The 16,575-nt window shown below is 36.0% G+C and overlaps 1 protein-coding gene, 1 long non-coding RNA gene and 1 pseudogene across 22 annotated transcripts; all 3 read left to right on the top strand.

Annotated features, from left to right (window-relative positions):
- Positions 1-63: 63 nt before the first annotated feature.
- On the top strand, positions 64-1,453 carry LOC147522111 (uncharacterized). Of its 2 annotated transcripts, none has more exons than XR_015212299.1 (4): positions 64-268; positions 488-584; positions 1,049-1,142; positions 1,260-1,453. It is a non-coding gene; the product is annotated as an uncharacterized LOC147522111 (long non-coding RNA). The 2 variants fall into 2 exon arrangements; XR_015212300.1 differs by having other exon boundaries at positions 358-584.
- A 6-nt stretch (positions 1,454-1,459) lies between these two features.
- Positions 1,460-7,284, top strand: LOC147522110 (uncharacterized). 20 transcript variants are annotated; one of them, XR_015212298.1, is made up of 9 exons: positions 1,460-2,299; positions 2,433-2,487; positions 2,605-2,666; positions 2,776-2,835; positions 2,908-2,958; positions 3,038-3,237; positions 4,053-4,158; positions 5,557-6,594; positions 6,733-7,284. XR_015212298.1 is itself a non-coding variant. In XM_086591157.1 (9 exons), the coding sequence occupies exons 7-9, from the start codon at positions 4,079-4,081 to the stop codon at positions 5,730-5,732; spliced, it is 312 nt and encodes a 103-aa protein (XP_086447283.1). In that variant the 5' UTR covers positions 1,460-2,299; positions 2,433-2,487; positions 2,605-2,666; positions 2,776-2,835; positions 2,908-2,958; positions 3,035-3,298; positions 4,053-4,078; the 3' UTR covers positions 5,733-5,980. The 20 variants fall into 20 exon arrangements, 19 of the variants coding, with proteins under 19 accessions (XP_086447283.1, XP_086447268.1, XP_086447290.1 ...); XM_086591157.1 differs by lacking the exon at positions 6,733-7,284 and adding an exon at positions 4,570-4,625 and having other exon boundaries at positions 3,035-3,298; positions 5,557-5,980; XM_086591142.1 differs by lacking the exon at positions 6,733-7,284 and adding an exon at positions 4,570-4,625 and having other exon boundaries at positions 2,602-2,666; positions 3,035-3,298; positions 5,557-5,980.
- Positions 7,285-14,365: 7,081 nt separating this feature from the next.
- LOC147522109 (cinnamoyl-CoA reductase 1-like) lies at positions 14,366-15,765 on the top strand (annotated as a pseudogene).
- Positions 15,766-16,575: the final 810 nt, after the last annotated feature.

The following is a 16,575-nucleotide window of genomic DNA, read 5'->3' as shown; positions in this document are numbered from 1 at the left end:
CGGAAAGCCGCCGTTTGTTTGTTTTTATTTCAACGAACAACAAGTTGGGCAATTTAAAACGAAGAAGACATCTGCGGCGGTTTCGTCTCCTCCTGCTGAAGGTATTCACACAACAAATTTTTTTTTGCCTACTTGGCTTCTCGACCATATACATCAAAATGGTATCTATGGTTGCACTGGATGGAGGGATGACCAGCTTTGTATTTGTGTTCTATAGACAAGCGTTTGCAACGATCTTTTTAGTCCCTTTTGCCTTCATGTTCGAAAGGTACGTAATTAAGCTACTTGGCAATCTCTTTGATTAGTGTTAACGTAAAACTGTTTCAATGGTATTTTCTCTTTTTAAATGTCCAATAGAGATAAAGCTCCACCACTGTAGCAAGATGTTCATGCTTTCTTTATTCTATTCTGCTAACTTTAATGTATTCAGCCAATATGAAGCAGAGAAACTTTAAACTCTATCCAACTTTGGTGTTTCTAAATTTAGGATTACCATTTGCACTGGTTTACACATCCGCAACGTTGGCCGCAGGGACTGCAAATACTCTTCCTGTCATCACCTTTTTAATGGCTGTTTTGCTCAGGTAATGCACTTCGATCATTCTTTGGTATTTGAAGAATACAAAATGAACCTGTTGACCATTACAACTCGAGTAAGGAATCTTTTAAAGCCTAGCTGATGAGTGATAATTGGAAAATACTGTACAATATTTTAGGTGGATTGCTAAATAATTGCTCAAGACTTTTGAAAGACAAAACATAGGCCACATTAATATATTTTGAGTACATGAACTATTCACATAAAGAAATTGAAGAGCATTAGGAGGCGCTGTCTTTAAATAAGGTTATTGTATCAGCAGACAACATAATAGTATACTACAAATAAAATTATAAATTAGGGGGGAAGAGAACAATATTAAGTTGTAAGATTGTGCTCTTTCGGTCTTTCCTACAGGCATTAACATTTAAAGTCGAACCAGATTCACTTGGTCCGAGTATTTAGCTCTTCATATGTATAAGCATAGGTTCTACATTTTTCTATTTACAGGATGGAACCTTTGAAGTTGAGGAGTGTGCTTAATATTCCACGTGACGTCGATAAGCTAAATTTTGTTGGCGAGGGATGGTTCTCAATTTGTGAGGTAGGCTTTGGCTTGCAATAGATTTATGAATAAACAATTTCTTAAAGTTGGAGAATCTATTTAAGACAAAATCCTTCCCTTCTCCCCCAATAAGAGCCTGGATGTTTGCTGTTCCAGGCGAGCTATTTGATTCACTGCTTCCGGGGAGGTGGAGGGCCATGAGAACTCTAAGGCTCTGAGCTCTACTTTCATTGATAATCAGAGAAAGATAAAAATGTAGAAGAAGATTTGAATGAAAACTATTTTAAACCTAGAACGAACTTGACTGGCCAGCTGTATTTCTCGAATATCCGCTTGAAGTGAGAACTCCTAGCCAACCCCATACGGAAAAGCCCTTATGATGATGGGCGTGATCCATTGCCGATGTAGGCTAGAAGCAGTATCAGTTGAAGCTATGGAGCACCCCTTCCAGTTTCAGGTCGATATTGAGTTCCATATCCTGTTACAGATCCAGATGTAGAGACAGATTCTAAGCCATTTGATCGAGATCGAGTAGCTATAGCAGATCCATTTAGAGATCGGAACCCCGTTCTGGGTACACCTATTTTAGTAGCAACTGCCCCTAAGTCTGCATTAGCTGGGTTTAGCCGCTAACTAATAGCATCAAAAAGATTCAACTCTAATCGTGCTTGAGCCAGACTGAAAAGTGATAAGACAACTCGCTCAGTCGAACCGAACTTCGAATCCAATAAATCCGTCTATCTTTTAGGGCTCACTGACAGCTGCTCGCTCAGTTGTGTTCTGCAAGTTGGTTTGGAACCTGCCTTGATTTCTCACTCTGTCTCCCAGACGCCTTTTGATTTACCAGAAGCCGAGGAAGAATTAGTAGCGGGCATTCATTTCCATAGTCAACGATATTATGCTCCCCCTCCCGATTGTGAAAAAACTGCTTTTTCTGCTACATCTGCAACAGATGCTGATTCTGATTTATCTGGTGGAATGAGAGATCACATGGACGTCCACAAGAGTGACACCTCAAGCCCTGATGGCAGTGAGCCCATATATGAAGGAGAAGATCGGATACTACATTCAGGAATCAGGATTATTATCTTATCAGAATCGAGAGCCCATGTATGAAGGAGAGGTAATTTTGGCTGAACAAGCTGGAAAAGGCACAGACGAGTCTCATGCCAATAATGATGTCACTCACCATAATGGTAAGGTTCTATTTGATAACAATGAAGATAGTGTAAACTGTACATAATTTTGGCGGCTAATTTGGCTAATTTGACGTATATTTTCTCTAACCACCGATATTTCTCTCTTTTTTTTTCCCAAAATCTGCTGCAGGAGAAGTAATTAGAATTTTTTTCAAAAACCATGCAAGCCAGCTAACTATATATGGGTACTGTAATGTCCTTTTTCTTCCTGTACTGGGATTTTCCCATGTGTTTGACTGGGCTGGTAATAATTTGATTTTTGGCAAACTTTTTCTTATTCAAATTATTTTGCTTACTAGAAGGTCTGAAGGAACGTGAGCTCTGTGTTTTCTTCCGTAACAATCATTTCAGCACCATGTTCAAGGTTACTTATACTGGCTATAGTTTCTATTGTTGATTTCTTTATTCTTCTTTTTCTCTTCTTTTCTTCCTGACAAATATATATGGTTTTGACATGATGACTTTGCTTGCAGTTCAAGGGAGAACTTTATCTCCTTGCTACTGACCAAGGTTTCATAAACCAGCCTGATTTGGTATGGGAAAATTTAAATGAGGTAATTTTGATACTATACTTCTGAGTCTGTTTTACATGTTGCAATTCTCAGAGACAGGGAAAAGGATCGTAGTGACCCAGACTACGACCGCAATTATGGAAGGTAATTACTTCTATCTTATATCTCTAAGTCGGAGTTTACAACTTGCCATGTTATTAATGGACTGTTTAAATTGCAGCAGGCATGTCAAATGCCTACTACTATACCTAATCAGAGTTTCAGCTTGGGGCCTTACAGTACACAGTTTTCAACCTCCGTTTGTACAGTATGCATGAGGCTGGTTTTTCAAAACATGGCATGTTGCCGAGGTCTCAAGCATCACTCAGCTACAGGTCTTCTACTCTGAATATGAGCCCATTTGGTGCTGTTGGAGTAAATCAGGTATCTCGCAATGATGTACACAGCTCAGTCGTATGAACAAGTTCGACATGCTATTTTCTAGGTAGGACTTAGTTGCAGAGTTTCGTGTGTACATTTAGTTTAAGATAACAACACAAGTATGCAAATGGTGCATTTTCCATTTGATTTGTCCATTTTTTTATATCTTAGTCATAAACTAGATCATATGGTGTGTAAGCCACCTAATTTGGCATAATAGGATCAATTTTGTTTTTTTTTTTTTTTTTTTTGCGGAGAAAGACAATAAGAGTGTTGTCTCTCCATCGTTTGGACGGATTAAGCGTGAGATGTCATTGGATGGACATCTTCAAGGACTAGATTTGTTGTGGTTAAAAGGAAATAAAAATGGAATAATGAGGTGCCTAATGTAGGTCTGTGGTTAATTTGACAAAGAGAAACTTGAAATAGGTATGAGTTATTCACTTTTATATATATATATTAAATGCTCAAATATTTGTTGGCCGGATTTACGGTCTAGGAAGTTCTAATATTTTTAGGATAGAAAAGAGTCTGAGATGGGAATTACGTTATATGTGCATAACGGCTAAAGTTTTTATTACTTTTTCCCTTTAATTTTTCTTTATCATACATAAAAATTTTCATTAACGACAGTGTTAAATTGTTCCTTTCAAAGTTTTCTTAACAACATATTGTTGCAATGTACATATTTCCCAAAATGAATAGTCATACTTCTATGTGTAGAATATCTTTTCCCATCTGCAATTCTATCAGTATTGATTCTTCGTTTTTGCTTTTGGATAAATGTGATTCTCATTATACTTTGAATATTGTGGCAGGGAATGTTCCATTAAAATTGAGGTAAATGATGGGCAGAGGCATGATATGTGGGTTACCTCTTCAGAACATTAGAATGGGAACAATGCATGTGCTGTTAACTAGAAGGTACATAATTTCACTGCTCCACTCGAATTGTTTTGTCTAATATGTTCATTTAACGTTAGATAATTCATATAGGGAGGACATACTGTTAATTATGTGAATTATTAGATCATCCAACCAGAAAAGAATTATAGAAAAATATTGTAAGTTAACCAGACAGGAATATGGGTCCTTCTTCGAAGTGTTGTTGATCAAACCTCGAAATCATAATAAAAAGGATGCATTTCAAATTCAAAGAGGATAATGATTCATTGGAAAACATGCACTTAGCAAGTGGAGAATAGATAGTTGGCTGATTGGAAATCGTACGATAATCTCATGCGTCAGTTCCAGGACTGGTCGTTTCTAAATTCAGAAAGCTGAACAAGATCAATATGACTTCTATTCATAGTTCGCTTTTGAGTTCAATTGCAGCTTCAGAGGTCAGAGGCTTCTTTTGTACATTGTGCTGTTTAATGATGTTAATGCAAGTAAGTTGACAAACAGTTTTCATAAGTATTAGAGAATAATACTTGATTTTGATTTGTGCAATTACGATTAAGTTCTCTGTATTTGTTGCATATGGATTTCAACATTTTGAGAGAGACGGTCAATTATTTTGTTTCGTTGGACAAACAAGCCAAGGAATTACAGAAATGTTAAGCTTATACAGAGCTTCTCAAGTTCTATTTCCTAAAGAGCAGATTCTTCAAGAAGCAAAGGAGTTTGCGTCTAAGTTTCTAAGAGAGAAACAGAGTCTTGGACATACTCTTCTAACAAATGTACTACCCCCACACACACACACACACACACACACACAAACAAGATGAAAATGTAATAGTTGAAGTCAACCTCCTTTAAGCCACAAGGTGAGGGGACGAATAAGAGGATCGACTGGATCAGCTTCAGCGAAATGGTAGAACAAAGCTCGGCCATGTTGTGCATCAGTTACTGTATACCCAGAGTACTGTTTGAATGAAACATTGCTTGGTTGGTCTGGGAGTGCTGTTATAAGTTCACCATAAACTTTGTAAAGAGTAAGACAAAGAATAAGGATAAGGCTTTCAAGAACCCCAAAGCCATTTTGCTGTGTGAAAAAAATTAAAGAGTGGTGAATAAGCATTGATAAAGCTTGATTTAAGCAAAAGGGTTTGTAGCATTGTTTGACTGAAAACTGGCATTGATATTTTTAATAATGTATAGATCTGGTTGTAAATTAACATTGGAACAAACGTTCGATGGATTTTATTATTGTCGGTAGAAACTAAGTTAGAAATACAAGACCATTCTGTTTGTAGCGGTACTATCAAAGTATCAAGTATCAATGTCCATAGTCCATAGTCGTTTGTTTGATTACTTGCTACTTAGCGATAACATACATATCCACAGTTATTTTTCAAGTTTTAACACTTCAATTTATAGGAGTAGTAATAAGAGATGATCAAGGGCAAGTTCTACTAGCGTACACTGGAGGTGGTGGCCAAAGATCAGTTTTATATCAAGAACTGAGAGCTATATGTGCAGGCCGGATTAAAAGGTTGTCAAATGTTGCAGGTGCAGAAAATCATAGTGCCATCAGATTGAATGAGGGCTATTAGAATTCTGAAGGATTAGGAGAAGGCGTCTTGGCAATGTGCATACTTACTAGCTGCGCACGCTATTAAAGCCATTTTGAGAAGTATTTTAACTGTTAATTTTCTACATGTATTTAGGGAATCTAACAGAGCAGCAGACTTCCTTGCTGCTCAAGAAAATGAGTTTGTAACTGACTATTTTGTACCTCCCCTTAACTCTCATGAACATTATTGAGGAGGATAAGAATGAGAGGGTTTAATTAAGATTCTAATGCCAGGTTGGGGTCAGCCATAACCCCCTACTCTCTTCCAAAAAAAAAATACATGTCCACAGTCATTTCTTCGAGGTACAAGGAATCAATAAACCAAAAGATTGATGGTCATTTGATAGGCAAGCGGCAGCAGACGTCAATACTTTAGGTGTACCAATATTGACTATAGAATGACTATGACTGACATTATCTTGGACTCTAGATACTTTAGGTGCGGAAGTGCAGGACCATCACACCATACAACGTCTGAGGATGAACAGAAGGGCGAATTGCAAGAACAAAAAAGTACCTATTCTGGCACTTAGATGATTTGGGAAGATAAGGAAGTATAGCTAAGAGCAAATGAAAACAAAGAGTTGGAGACGAACAAACTCAACCCATCAGCTGTACAAAACACTACATGGATGGGGCAATGGCCAATGGAAGTACATCGACTTTGATTATTTGTCGGTATACATACACTAATTGCTTAGCTAGAAGTCATATTATATTCGCTGTATCACGGACGTCGTTTGATGATGGACTTAAAATTTTGATCAATCACTTTGACAGTGAGCCACTGGGTTATACAAAACATATTGTTTACATAGAGGCTTTCAATAATTTGCCTACAGGTAACGCTTTAAAAACAGTGAAATGATTTTTACATGATTGTATTACGATTTCGGGTTTTCTTTAATTTTTAATTTTTACAGAATAATGGGCCTAATAATATAGTAGTGTTGCATTAATGGGTTTTCTTTTTTTTACAGATTTCGGGTGTAATGTCGGGGATGATCAGTCACAACCCTCACATTTGTGAATACAATCCAACTTTTTTCATCTTTTTTAAATAGCCTGTTATGATATAACTCACCAAATGTATTAGTGGCTACTCATCTTGGGACCTTGATTCAAAACTGCCAATTCATTGTCTAATATCCTTTCTTTCAAACTGTTTATGCTGAGTTTACTTAATCAATCAATGATACTGAATTTCATTGTGACTTCATGATTTCTGATTTAATGCAGCTAGCGATTAATGCATGGAACTCTACAGTATGGTGACTGAATGCAATTTCTTCCGGATTTGCCTCGGCTTTACTGATCTTGCTCATCCATTTCGTGTGTACGATAACAAATTAGCTTTGATATATTAATTTTGTCTCGTTTCACATATGCATGTTATGTACTCATCTTTTATTATTTTGGTCTTCCATTTCATTCAATCCTATCATTTGGATCTGAATACAGGTTTCATGGAATATCAACCAAACAATGACTTTGGGTCATCTTACCAACCCTATATGTATATCTTCCCTCTAAATGACATTATGAATCTCTTCTACTTAGTTTATTTCTACGTAGTTTTTTACCACTAATGTTTTTCCCTTCTATGTATGCACAATGGATCACGCTTATAATTCTTCTACACTTTTTCACCGTGCACTCTGCACCTGATGCTAAATACTCGATCATTACACTTAATTTGGCTCTCAAAAACCAACATTCCATTGCATTGTGTTAATAACATTTTCAAAGTTCTGCATGTGGAGTTGAGTGCTAATAACATTTCTAGAATGGGACCAATAACCAATGTAAGAATTCATCTATGCAACTAGCTAGCATCCATAATTTCTTCCTTTTGTCGCCTCTACACAGATAGTTTGAAAAAATCACCACTCCATCGTTTGAATCATTCAATCTCCATTAGGGATGGGCAATGGGCCGGGTCGGGCTAGCTCGGCCCTAAACATTTAAAGCCTTTCAGTTATTAGGGCCGGGCTGGCCCGGCCCTAAAGTCTCCATAGGGCCGGGTCGGGCCAGGTCATAAGTCTAAATTTCAAGCCCTGACCCTACCCTAAGCCATCTTTAACAGTTTAGGGCCGGGTCGGACCGGGCCTATATATTTTCTTCTTTTTATTGCATCAGTTTTAAAACTCATTTATATTACAAAAAAATTTCAAAGATTTGCAAACTCAAAGTCCCACCACTTTGAAATTTGAATAACAACCAATCTAGTAATAATTCTTGATAAGTCCAACAATTTAAAATGCATATCCACAATCTAATAAACTAAAGTATATAGAGACTCATATTTATATTTCAAAATTATAGTTAAAATGCACAAGACACATTTTGGAATGAGCTTTCACTGACATAAATCCGTTATTTCTTGTACTCAAATCTCACCAAAATTACATTTAACATTGAAGAACACAAAGACAAATAAGAGTATGGAATGAGTTTTTACTGACGTCAACCTATTTTTCATTAGGCTAGTGCCCAGTGCTCATTATTGTTCTTGGCGACTAGGTTAGACGGGAAGTTGTGAGGTGTACGTGAGTTGTGAGATAGAAACAATTAGGTTTACAATGCAAGTTTTTATGATATAAGACAAGTTATTAGAAGTACCCATACAGTAAGTGATAAATTACAAAGGACAGTGTTATTTTAATTGAAAATATGTAACAAGGAGTTGGATAGTTTTAGTTGTGTATTTTATAGTGAAATTATAACTAGGGCTTGGTTAGGGCTTAGTTAGGGTCGGGCCTATGTTTCAGAACCTTAGCCCTGACTTTGCCTTAGAAGGCATTAGGGCCGGGTCGGCCCTGCCCTAAACTCTGTGAGGGCTTTAGTTGTAAGGGCTTTATAGGGCTTAGGGTCGGGTCGGTCAGGGTTAGGGTCGTTAGGGCCAAATTCCCACCCCTAATCTCCATACACATGAAATAAGATCCACATTATATTGAAAGCTTTTAAATTGTAATCTTGCCACATAGCCATTTTCCTGAAAACTATTATTTACACATTCAATTCACTCCACATATTATATCCGACTAATTAATAGATCTATAGAACAAATATTAACAGTGTCCAATGCATTTTTTCTAATTGTTTCCCAATATGATCGTTTCTAAATAAATAAATAAATAAATAAATATTGTTTTTGCTAGCTAGCTACAAATTCTTTCTCTATCCAAGCTACCTACTTATTTAGCCCAAAAAAAAAAAAAAAAAAAAAAAAAAAAAAAAACTGGTGGATTAGCTAGATCATTTTGAAGACAATGATAAAAAACAGGTTATTCTTTTGCATTTTTTTTTTATATATTTTATTCTCCAGTGTAGAATAACAAGTATGTTGCACACCATGATATAATATTCTTATATCTTACATGTAGTACACTCATATGAATCCAATAATGTTCATCAATCACATATAAATGCTCGACAAGATAATTATACAACTAGCAACACACAGGTTAACTTCATTAACATAATGCCTTTTTTTTGGTAAATTAGTTTGTATGATATGCACTAATAATTATATTTTGACTAAATTACAGGTGGTTAAATACCCCTTCGAATATATTTATTCGCAACATGGCTGATCAGCAAAAATCGAATTGAACAGCGTATTGAAGTGTTTTTTCTTATTGAAGTTTTTTGTCAGACCTCGGTCTCTATTAATCTAAAACATTTTACATAATCCATTCAAACAAATGTAATAATATGTTACTATTCTAATTTATATGCGTTCATTCCTTTGATTTTCTTCAACCCGATTTTGTTGTTGAGTTTTTTATTCAACATGGCACCTCTGACATACATAAGTTCCGTCTATTGCAAGCAATATTAGAGTTTTTAATACCAGTCCAACAATTTTTTTTAAAATTAGTTTGTAGGAAATGAACTGATAATTATGTATTGACTAAATTATAGACGGTTAAATACCTCTTTGAATATATATATTCACAACATGGTAGAGCATCGAAAATCGAATCGAACAAAAAATACAACTAGCGTATTGAAGTGTTTTTTTCTCATTGAATTTTTTAATTTTCTTTTCTAATTTACATGGCGTTCATTTCTTTGATTTTATCCACCCCAATTTTTCTTTCCTAGCACGTGCAACGCACGTGCCCGTTTACTAGTATATATAATCTCTACACTATATGATAGGCGGGCCTTTTGGAAGCCTCCTCAACTCTGGAGTAGGCAAATTGCAATCTCTTTTTTGTTATTATTTAGTCATTCCTCCTTTTCTTTTGTTATTATTTAGCCATTTCTCCTTTATGTCTTGCAATCGTAATCAAACACTGATGTTCTCTTGCAATCGAAATCAAACACCAATTCCTCAATGACCAACTCCACACCCTTTATGTCTTGCAATCAAAATCAAACACTGATGTTCTCTTGCAATCAAAATCAAACCCAAATTCCTCAATGTCTCTATATATATTCTTGAGAGGTGTAAAGTTTTTTTTGAAGCAGTATCAAGAGTGGGTTGTTGCGAATAAGGATAGATTGGAGGAAGAGCCATATAAAGTTAGAATTTTGCCTTTTTTGTTTTTGTTTTTATTATTATTATAAAAGTTTGATGTGTATTATTTACTATACAACATAAGGTATGATTAGAATTTGTCAACAGAATGACTCATATTCTTGATATAACACAATATTAACTAGGAAGTAAGACTTAGATTCTAAATATGTTACTCTAAATTCTAAATATTCTGAGATGTGATGTTCGAAGTATGTGTGATTAGTATGTTAATGTTGCGATACCGTATTTGAATATAGAAACAGAATCAGGAACAATGACAAGCCCTACATTTGTTTCAGGAGAGTTGTCCTTTGCCTCGCCAGATATACCAACTGACTCCATGTCTCTGTCGAGAATTTTGGTCCGTCTCGGCGCAAAACTTGCAACTTTTCTATCAGCCATTCAAATTCAGAATGATCTGCAAGAAAAGAAAAGAGAACAATAATGTATACATAAAACAATAAGTTTCAAGCATGCTAATTCCTAGGAAGATATCCACAGATAAACCACTCACTAAATTCTGCTTATTTTGTTTTCTTCATACAAAGCCCCACAGTGATGTACAAACAAGTGTGTTTATGTCCCCGAGTAAAGGAGTATCAAATGTCAACCATAGTCGTAATGCCAAGGCTTAGTTTGCAATGAACTAAGCTTTGGCATTACATTATGCTTTAAAAGTAAAACCATTCTTTACTGAGTCGGGCCTACAATTGGTTGAATGAACTATACTCTTCAGAAGGCAATTTAATGATTTGGGTGCAACTGCTTATGGTATGACTCATCCTCAAATGCAGGCCCAACCACCTCCGAAAACGTATGCAACACCATTGCCTTATGAAGCTGAAAGAAATGGAGATAATAGCATTGCTCCTGCAAGCAGTGTCACTAGCTCCACTGTGCGGGAAGGGGCACACGCTCAAAGCCGAAAGTATAGTGTCTTTAACCAACATTTTCTGGGGTTAGAACTATTCCATAGACTGTTTTAGGAAATCGTTTTGTGGTCATAGAGTGATGGGCATGGTGCTGACCATAGACTAAGCAAGATTAACACCAATTTTTTTATGGGATGCATGTATTTTAAAAGGATTAGAACAGGGCATTGTTAGTAGTTGAAAAAATAGTCGGAGAACAATCTATGTTGGCAGTGGAAATATGGTAGACTTAAACCTTGTATCTAGGACGAAACTACAATATTGAGTGGTATGCTTCTCAGATGATTCAATTAAGTGAAATGAACACCTTTGTTTTTTATCGTGCTCAGATATTTTTTATTTCTAGAAATTTTGTGTTTTGTTTATTTTCAAAGTGGCAATTTGTAGCCATTCTAGAGATGTTGTTTGATTTGTCTATCACATATTTGTTCTCTATCCATTGTTGCGGAAGGATACTTATCTTCTACTTTTTCTCTGTGCATCATGCTCTGAGTGTTGCTGCTTGACTTCCCGAGCATCGTATCATTACTTTTCTTCTCTTTTTTGTTGAGGGCGGCTGAGAGGGTTGCGACTCTTCTGTTATGGGCACTTTCGTTTGAGGGGTTCGCCTTTGCCTCAGACAGAAGAACAACGGATTGAACAGGACAGGACAACTGGGAAGGGATGCCTGACATAGATATTGATTTGAACAAAGGAACTGAAACTGGTACCATAAACCAAACAAGAGATGGAATTCCAGATAGATGATCGACCTAGCTAGGAAGTAGAGCTAACCTAAGCAGGAAAAGATGTTTACTTATAGAGGGGACCGGTGAGAGAGTGGGAAGAAAAAAGAGGAAATGGTATAGAGAATATGGAAACATATAAGAATTAGGAAGCATATGGGAATGCCACAATAGAGATCAACTAGAGCTTATGCCTTGCGAATGAGTGTCATAGTAGTGTACAAGTATGCAAACCGTGCTAGGCACTGAGGTTTTTTTTTCCTGAAGTCTTGAAACCCGTCATTCGAGATTGATAATTAGCATGGTTTCTTTGGATTCTAATTGTAATTACATAGGGGAGGCTCATCTAATTTAATATATATATATATATATATATATATATATATATATATATATATATATATATATATATATATATATATATATATATAAAACTAGAACATCATTCCTTTTGGTATTAAAAAGCGTTGTCTTATTAAAACGATTGTGAACCGAGTTATTTCGGACAATTATCTATAAATCCATTTAGAAATCTGACAATAAAATGGATTGTTGTGTTGCATTGAGGCAAAATGGGCTTTTCCTAAAGTTTGCAGTTGGATCCTGAATTTACTTTAACCTTCTAGCTTCTAAGCTATCTAAATCAATCTTTTAAATTGCATGACTAGGGGGATATTCTGTGTTATGTAGTGACACTTCAGGTCAATAGTCCCACGGAAAAGAAGCTTTAGTCCGAATCAAATCTCAATCCTCCAGCCCAAACATATACCATGGGACAGGGTAGCGTATATAATAATTGCTCACTTGAAGATAAGTGATTTGGTCTTATACATACGTGAAGCTATTAACCATCAACTTAGAATGATCACTGAGCAGAATTTTCTTAAAATACCAAGTGTGCTCGGTGCAAAGCTCGGTTCGCATACTAGTAGTATATAATAGCAGTAGGTCTCCCACTCATAATGGAAAGTTAGCTAAACCCGCCTAAAAAACCCACGGATATTCCAAAAAAAAAAAAAAAAGAAAAACTTTCCATTTTGTCTCTCATCTCTCTAATCTTTTCAATCTTTATATATGCTGTTTTTGTAATAGCTATATTTCCCAGACTGAAATAGGACGATTTCGTAAAGCAATCTGCTACATATCGAGTTTTTCCATCCTGCTACGGGCTCCTTTTGGGTGCAGGCTTGATGCTCGAATTAACAGGTTGGTGAGGTTTACTTTCTCTTTGCTATTTCAAGCGAGCGTTGGTTGATGTATTAATTACTTTGAGAAATTTTGTTTGCTCATGTACGTATATCAAACAAACTGATTTACTGATTGAATTTTGGATATTCAACAAAGCTCCTCCGTGCATGGTTGAATTTGCATGATCGTTTCTCATAGGTTTTTTGTTTGTTAAGTTTGATTTGTTAAGAATAAATGGTTAGTTTAATAATGAATATCACGAGTACCTGAATTTGAACGAGATTTCTGAAACACCATATGTAAGCATGGATATCAAGTTTAGAATATCTGGACGATTTGGAGTCCGGACTTGGCATCCATGCTTATGTATGGAAGTTTATAAATTTCAGATGTGTATTAACCAAAACCAATATCCATTGTGAATGTCCACAGGATAATAGTCGTAAAAGAAATGGGTTTGCAACAACTACTCGCATGGGGCAATAAGTACAATATATACCTTTGTTTCATAGGTCGCTCAGTAGCGTAAAACTTAAATCCACTGGCTAGCAGGAACTCCAAACAGACTCTCTTCTTTGACTTTCCATCCTTAATGGTCAGGCCACGCTGTTTTTACACTGTTCATGAGTTTCACAAAATACAAATGCATAAATAGTCAAAGTAAAGTTATTACTTGCCCTAAGATCTCACAATGTGTTGGTTGATACTTGATAGTCTTACCAGTTGTTACGACTTTGCTTGGTCAAACCTCACAATACGCCTGTAGACTTTCCATCGTCCGAAAAGGTGGGGGCCTCAACAAACTTACGTGGGCAATTTCAAAAATAGGTGGAAACAACCAAATGGCTTGAAAATCTACATATGTATCACTAGAGAAGCGCCAAACTGATAGATACTGTGACCAGAAAGCAAGATTGTGTTAGTCATTAAGAAACCTTTCCAAAGGCATAAATATGATACATAAGGAGAATGTAGGATAATTTTTACTGGTAAGTTGGTAGCTCAATGCCAGCTAACGGTTACTTTTCTGATAATGTTGAAGGGAAATGGTATGACGAACTGTTCTGGCAGGAAGCATTGTATGCTGAAACTTCTCTTGCAAACAGGTTTCGGCATTTGTAAGCAATGTTGAGGAGAAAGTTTGGACTTTATGAATGGTGAAGGCAACATTGTATCATGGAATCTTCATATTCGAGCATTAATTAATAATTAGGAGGTCAATAGTGCAGATGTTGGAGCTGCTACCAAATTTTCAATGAGAAGATAGTGATAACCAATGGACGTGGGCATGGGAAATGAACAATGTGTTTTCAGGTAACTCGCTATATGAAAAAATTGGAGAGGAGTATGGGATTGAAATAGGAGCAACAGGACCAATCAACTTTTTTTTCCACGTCGCTTCTCCATATACCATTGATCGGGTCACTGATCCCCAGGTTAGTATATTAGTAGTACAAAATGCCGTTTTGGTTTGCCAAAATTTAAGGCGTAATAAGTCGCAATGTGGCCAGCCTTACCGTTGCGTGGAGGCCTGCTATCTGTCGTCATTTTTTAAGACTGCATTATATGGTCCATAAAAAAAAATATGACTATAAATTGAACATTTTCACTGATTTTTGAAACTTTTAAACTTCGATACTTTTTTACAACTTAAAAAACATTATTTGGCATACATATATATCTCGCAAGTGCATATTGTGCGATTTCCCAAACAATCTGATTATCTTAGCATATGTTGTCAATTAAACTTCTACTCAGTTTAATTAGTTTTTCGTTCGATCTTGAATTAATGCCAGAGGCAACTTTTGGATCCTGCAATTAAAGGGACTACGAATGTATTGAATGCGGCGAAGGAGTGTAGAGTGAAGAGCTAGAGTAGTGCTGACTTCATCCATAGTTGCTATCATTCCTTGCCCCAACTGACCAGCTGATGTTCCCAAACGCGAAGATTGTTGTACTGATCTCGAATACTGCAAGCAGAACGAGGTAAAGTCAATTATTCTCTTGAAAAAAAAAAAAAAAAAAAAAAGATTGATATTAAACCATATGGAGGAATCAAACAAAAAATACCATGCCAAGTTGAATAGATCAATACATATGATTTCTTTTGCCTTCTACAAATGAAGAATAGATATGCCATTTAGTTGGTAAAACAACAGCAAAGAAGGTTGCATGGGAGTTCGCCAAAGATACATGTTTGGATGTGGTAGTCATCCATCTCGGCTTTGTATTGGGACCTATTCTTCCTCCACTCCTTAATGCCAGCATGATAATGCTACTTCGCCTTCTTGAAGGTAGCGTATTGTAGTTCTAACTTCTAACTTCTAATCTATTACGTGTGATTGCAATGGCCAGACCGTTAAGAGTAACCAATTGCAAGTTATCTGAATTAACGCCGCCTATCGTATCTGGTATTATTGTTTAGTTTTTTATCACTTCTTTCTGGTACAGGTTCCACCAAAGAGTATGGGCATTTTTACATTGGACCTGTTCATGTCAAAAACCCTTGCTCAAATTCTGTTATATGAAAATTTATCGGCATAAGGAAGGCACCTGTGTGTCGAAGTCATAAACCACTGGAGTGACTTTGCAGCTAAACTCGCAGAACTTTACCCTGCATATAAGGTTCCTAGGTAATGTACTTCGATGTATACATGACTTGAAGTAGGAATTGTAACACATTCTAACTAGACATAGGTTTTCTTTGGTAACAATATGTCGACCGGAAATTTTGCATAAAATAGGCTATCCTAACTCACTATGCAAGTATCCGAGTTGCTCAAAATCCAAAGTTAATTTACCGTGCACAATTCCTGCATCAAGTACATATTTTTTAATGTTCATAAGAATAATAGTTAATTGGTTGGAGGTGATCCTCAAACTTCTCGCCATGGTAGGTACTCTCAGTTATATTATATTACAGAAGTAGAGCTTGCTAGAACTGGAAAAAGAAGTACACATAATGGTGTATCCATTTGGAGCATTTCTCACTACCGTTCTAAATCTAGGTATGCGTCTTCTTCTTTCTCTCTAAAATATATATTTTGTAATTAAACCAACATGTTTAATATGGGTATACACATTCTCCAGCTTCATTAACATTTCTTTTTAGCATTGGAATTGCTTGGACTTTTATGAAATTGAACTTTTAGGATATATTTGGGTTTTTAGAAATGAATGGAAAATGTAACATTTAGATCTGATTTAGCTAATAAAACATTGAGAATTTGGTGCTATGTTGATTTTGTTTAGGCGTCACAAAAAAGTTGTTTTGATGTAGTGGTAGCCGTCCATTACTTCATTGTTGGTGTATTGGTTTTTTTGTGTGTCTATTTTTGTTCATCATCAAGTTTGAAGTTCTTTTCACAAAATTACTGCTGATTGAGGCAATATAATGTTGCATATGCGTGATCCGAAGCAATGTTCATAGCAATATAATGTTGCATA

The sequence above is a fragment of the Coptis chinensis genome, chromosome 1, assembly GCF_015680905.1.
Source record: "Coptis chinensis isolate HL-2020 chromosome 1, ASM1568090v1, whole genome shotgun sequence".
NCBI classification, from domain to species: Eukaryota; Viridiplantae; Streptophyta; class Magnoliopsida; order Ranunculales; family Ranunculaceae; genus Coptis; species Coptis chinensis.
The sequence above is the reverse complement of the archived record's forward strand: the minus strand, read 5'-3'. Positions and strand labels throughout refer to the sequence as shown.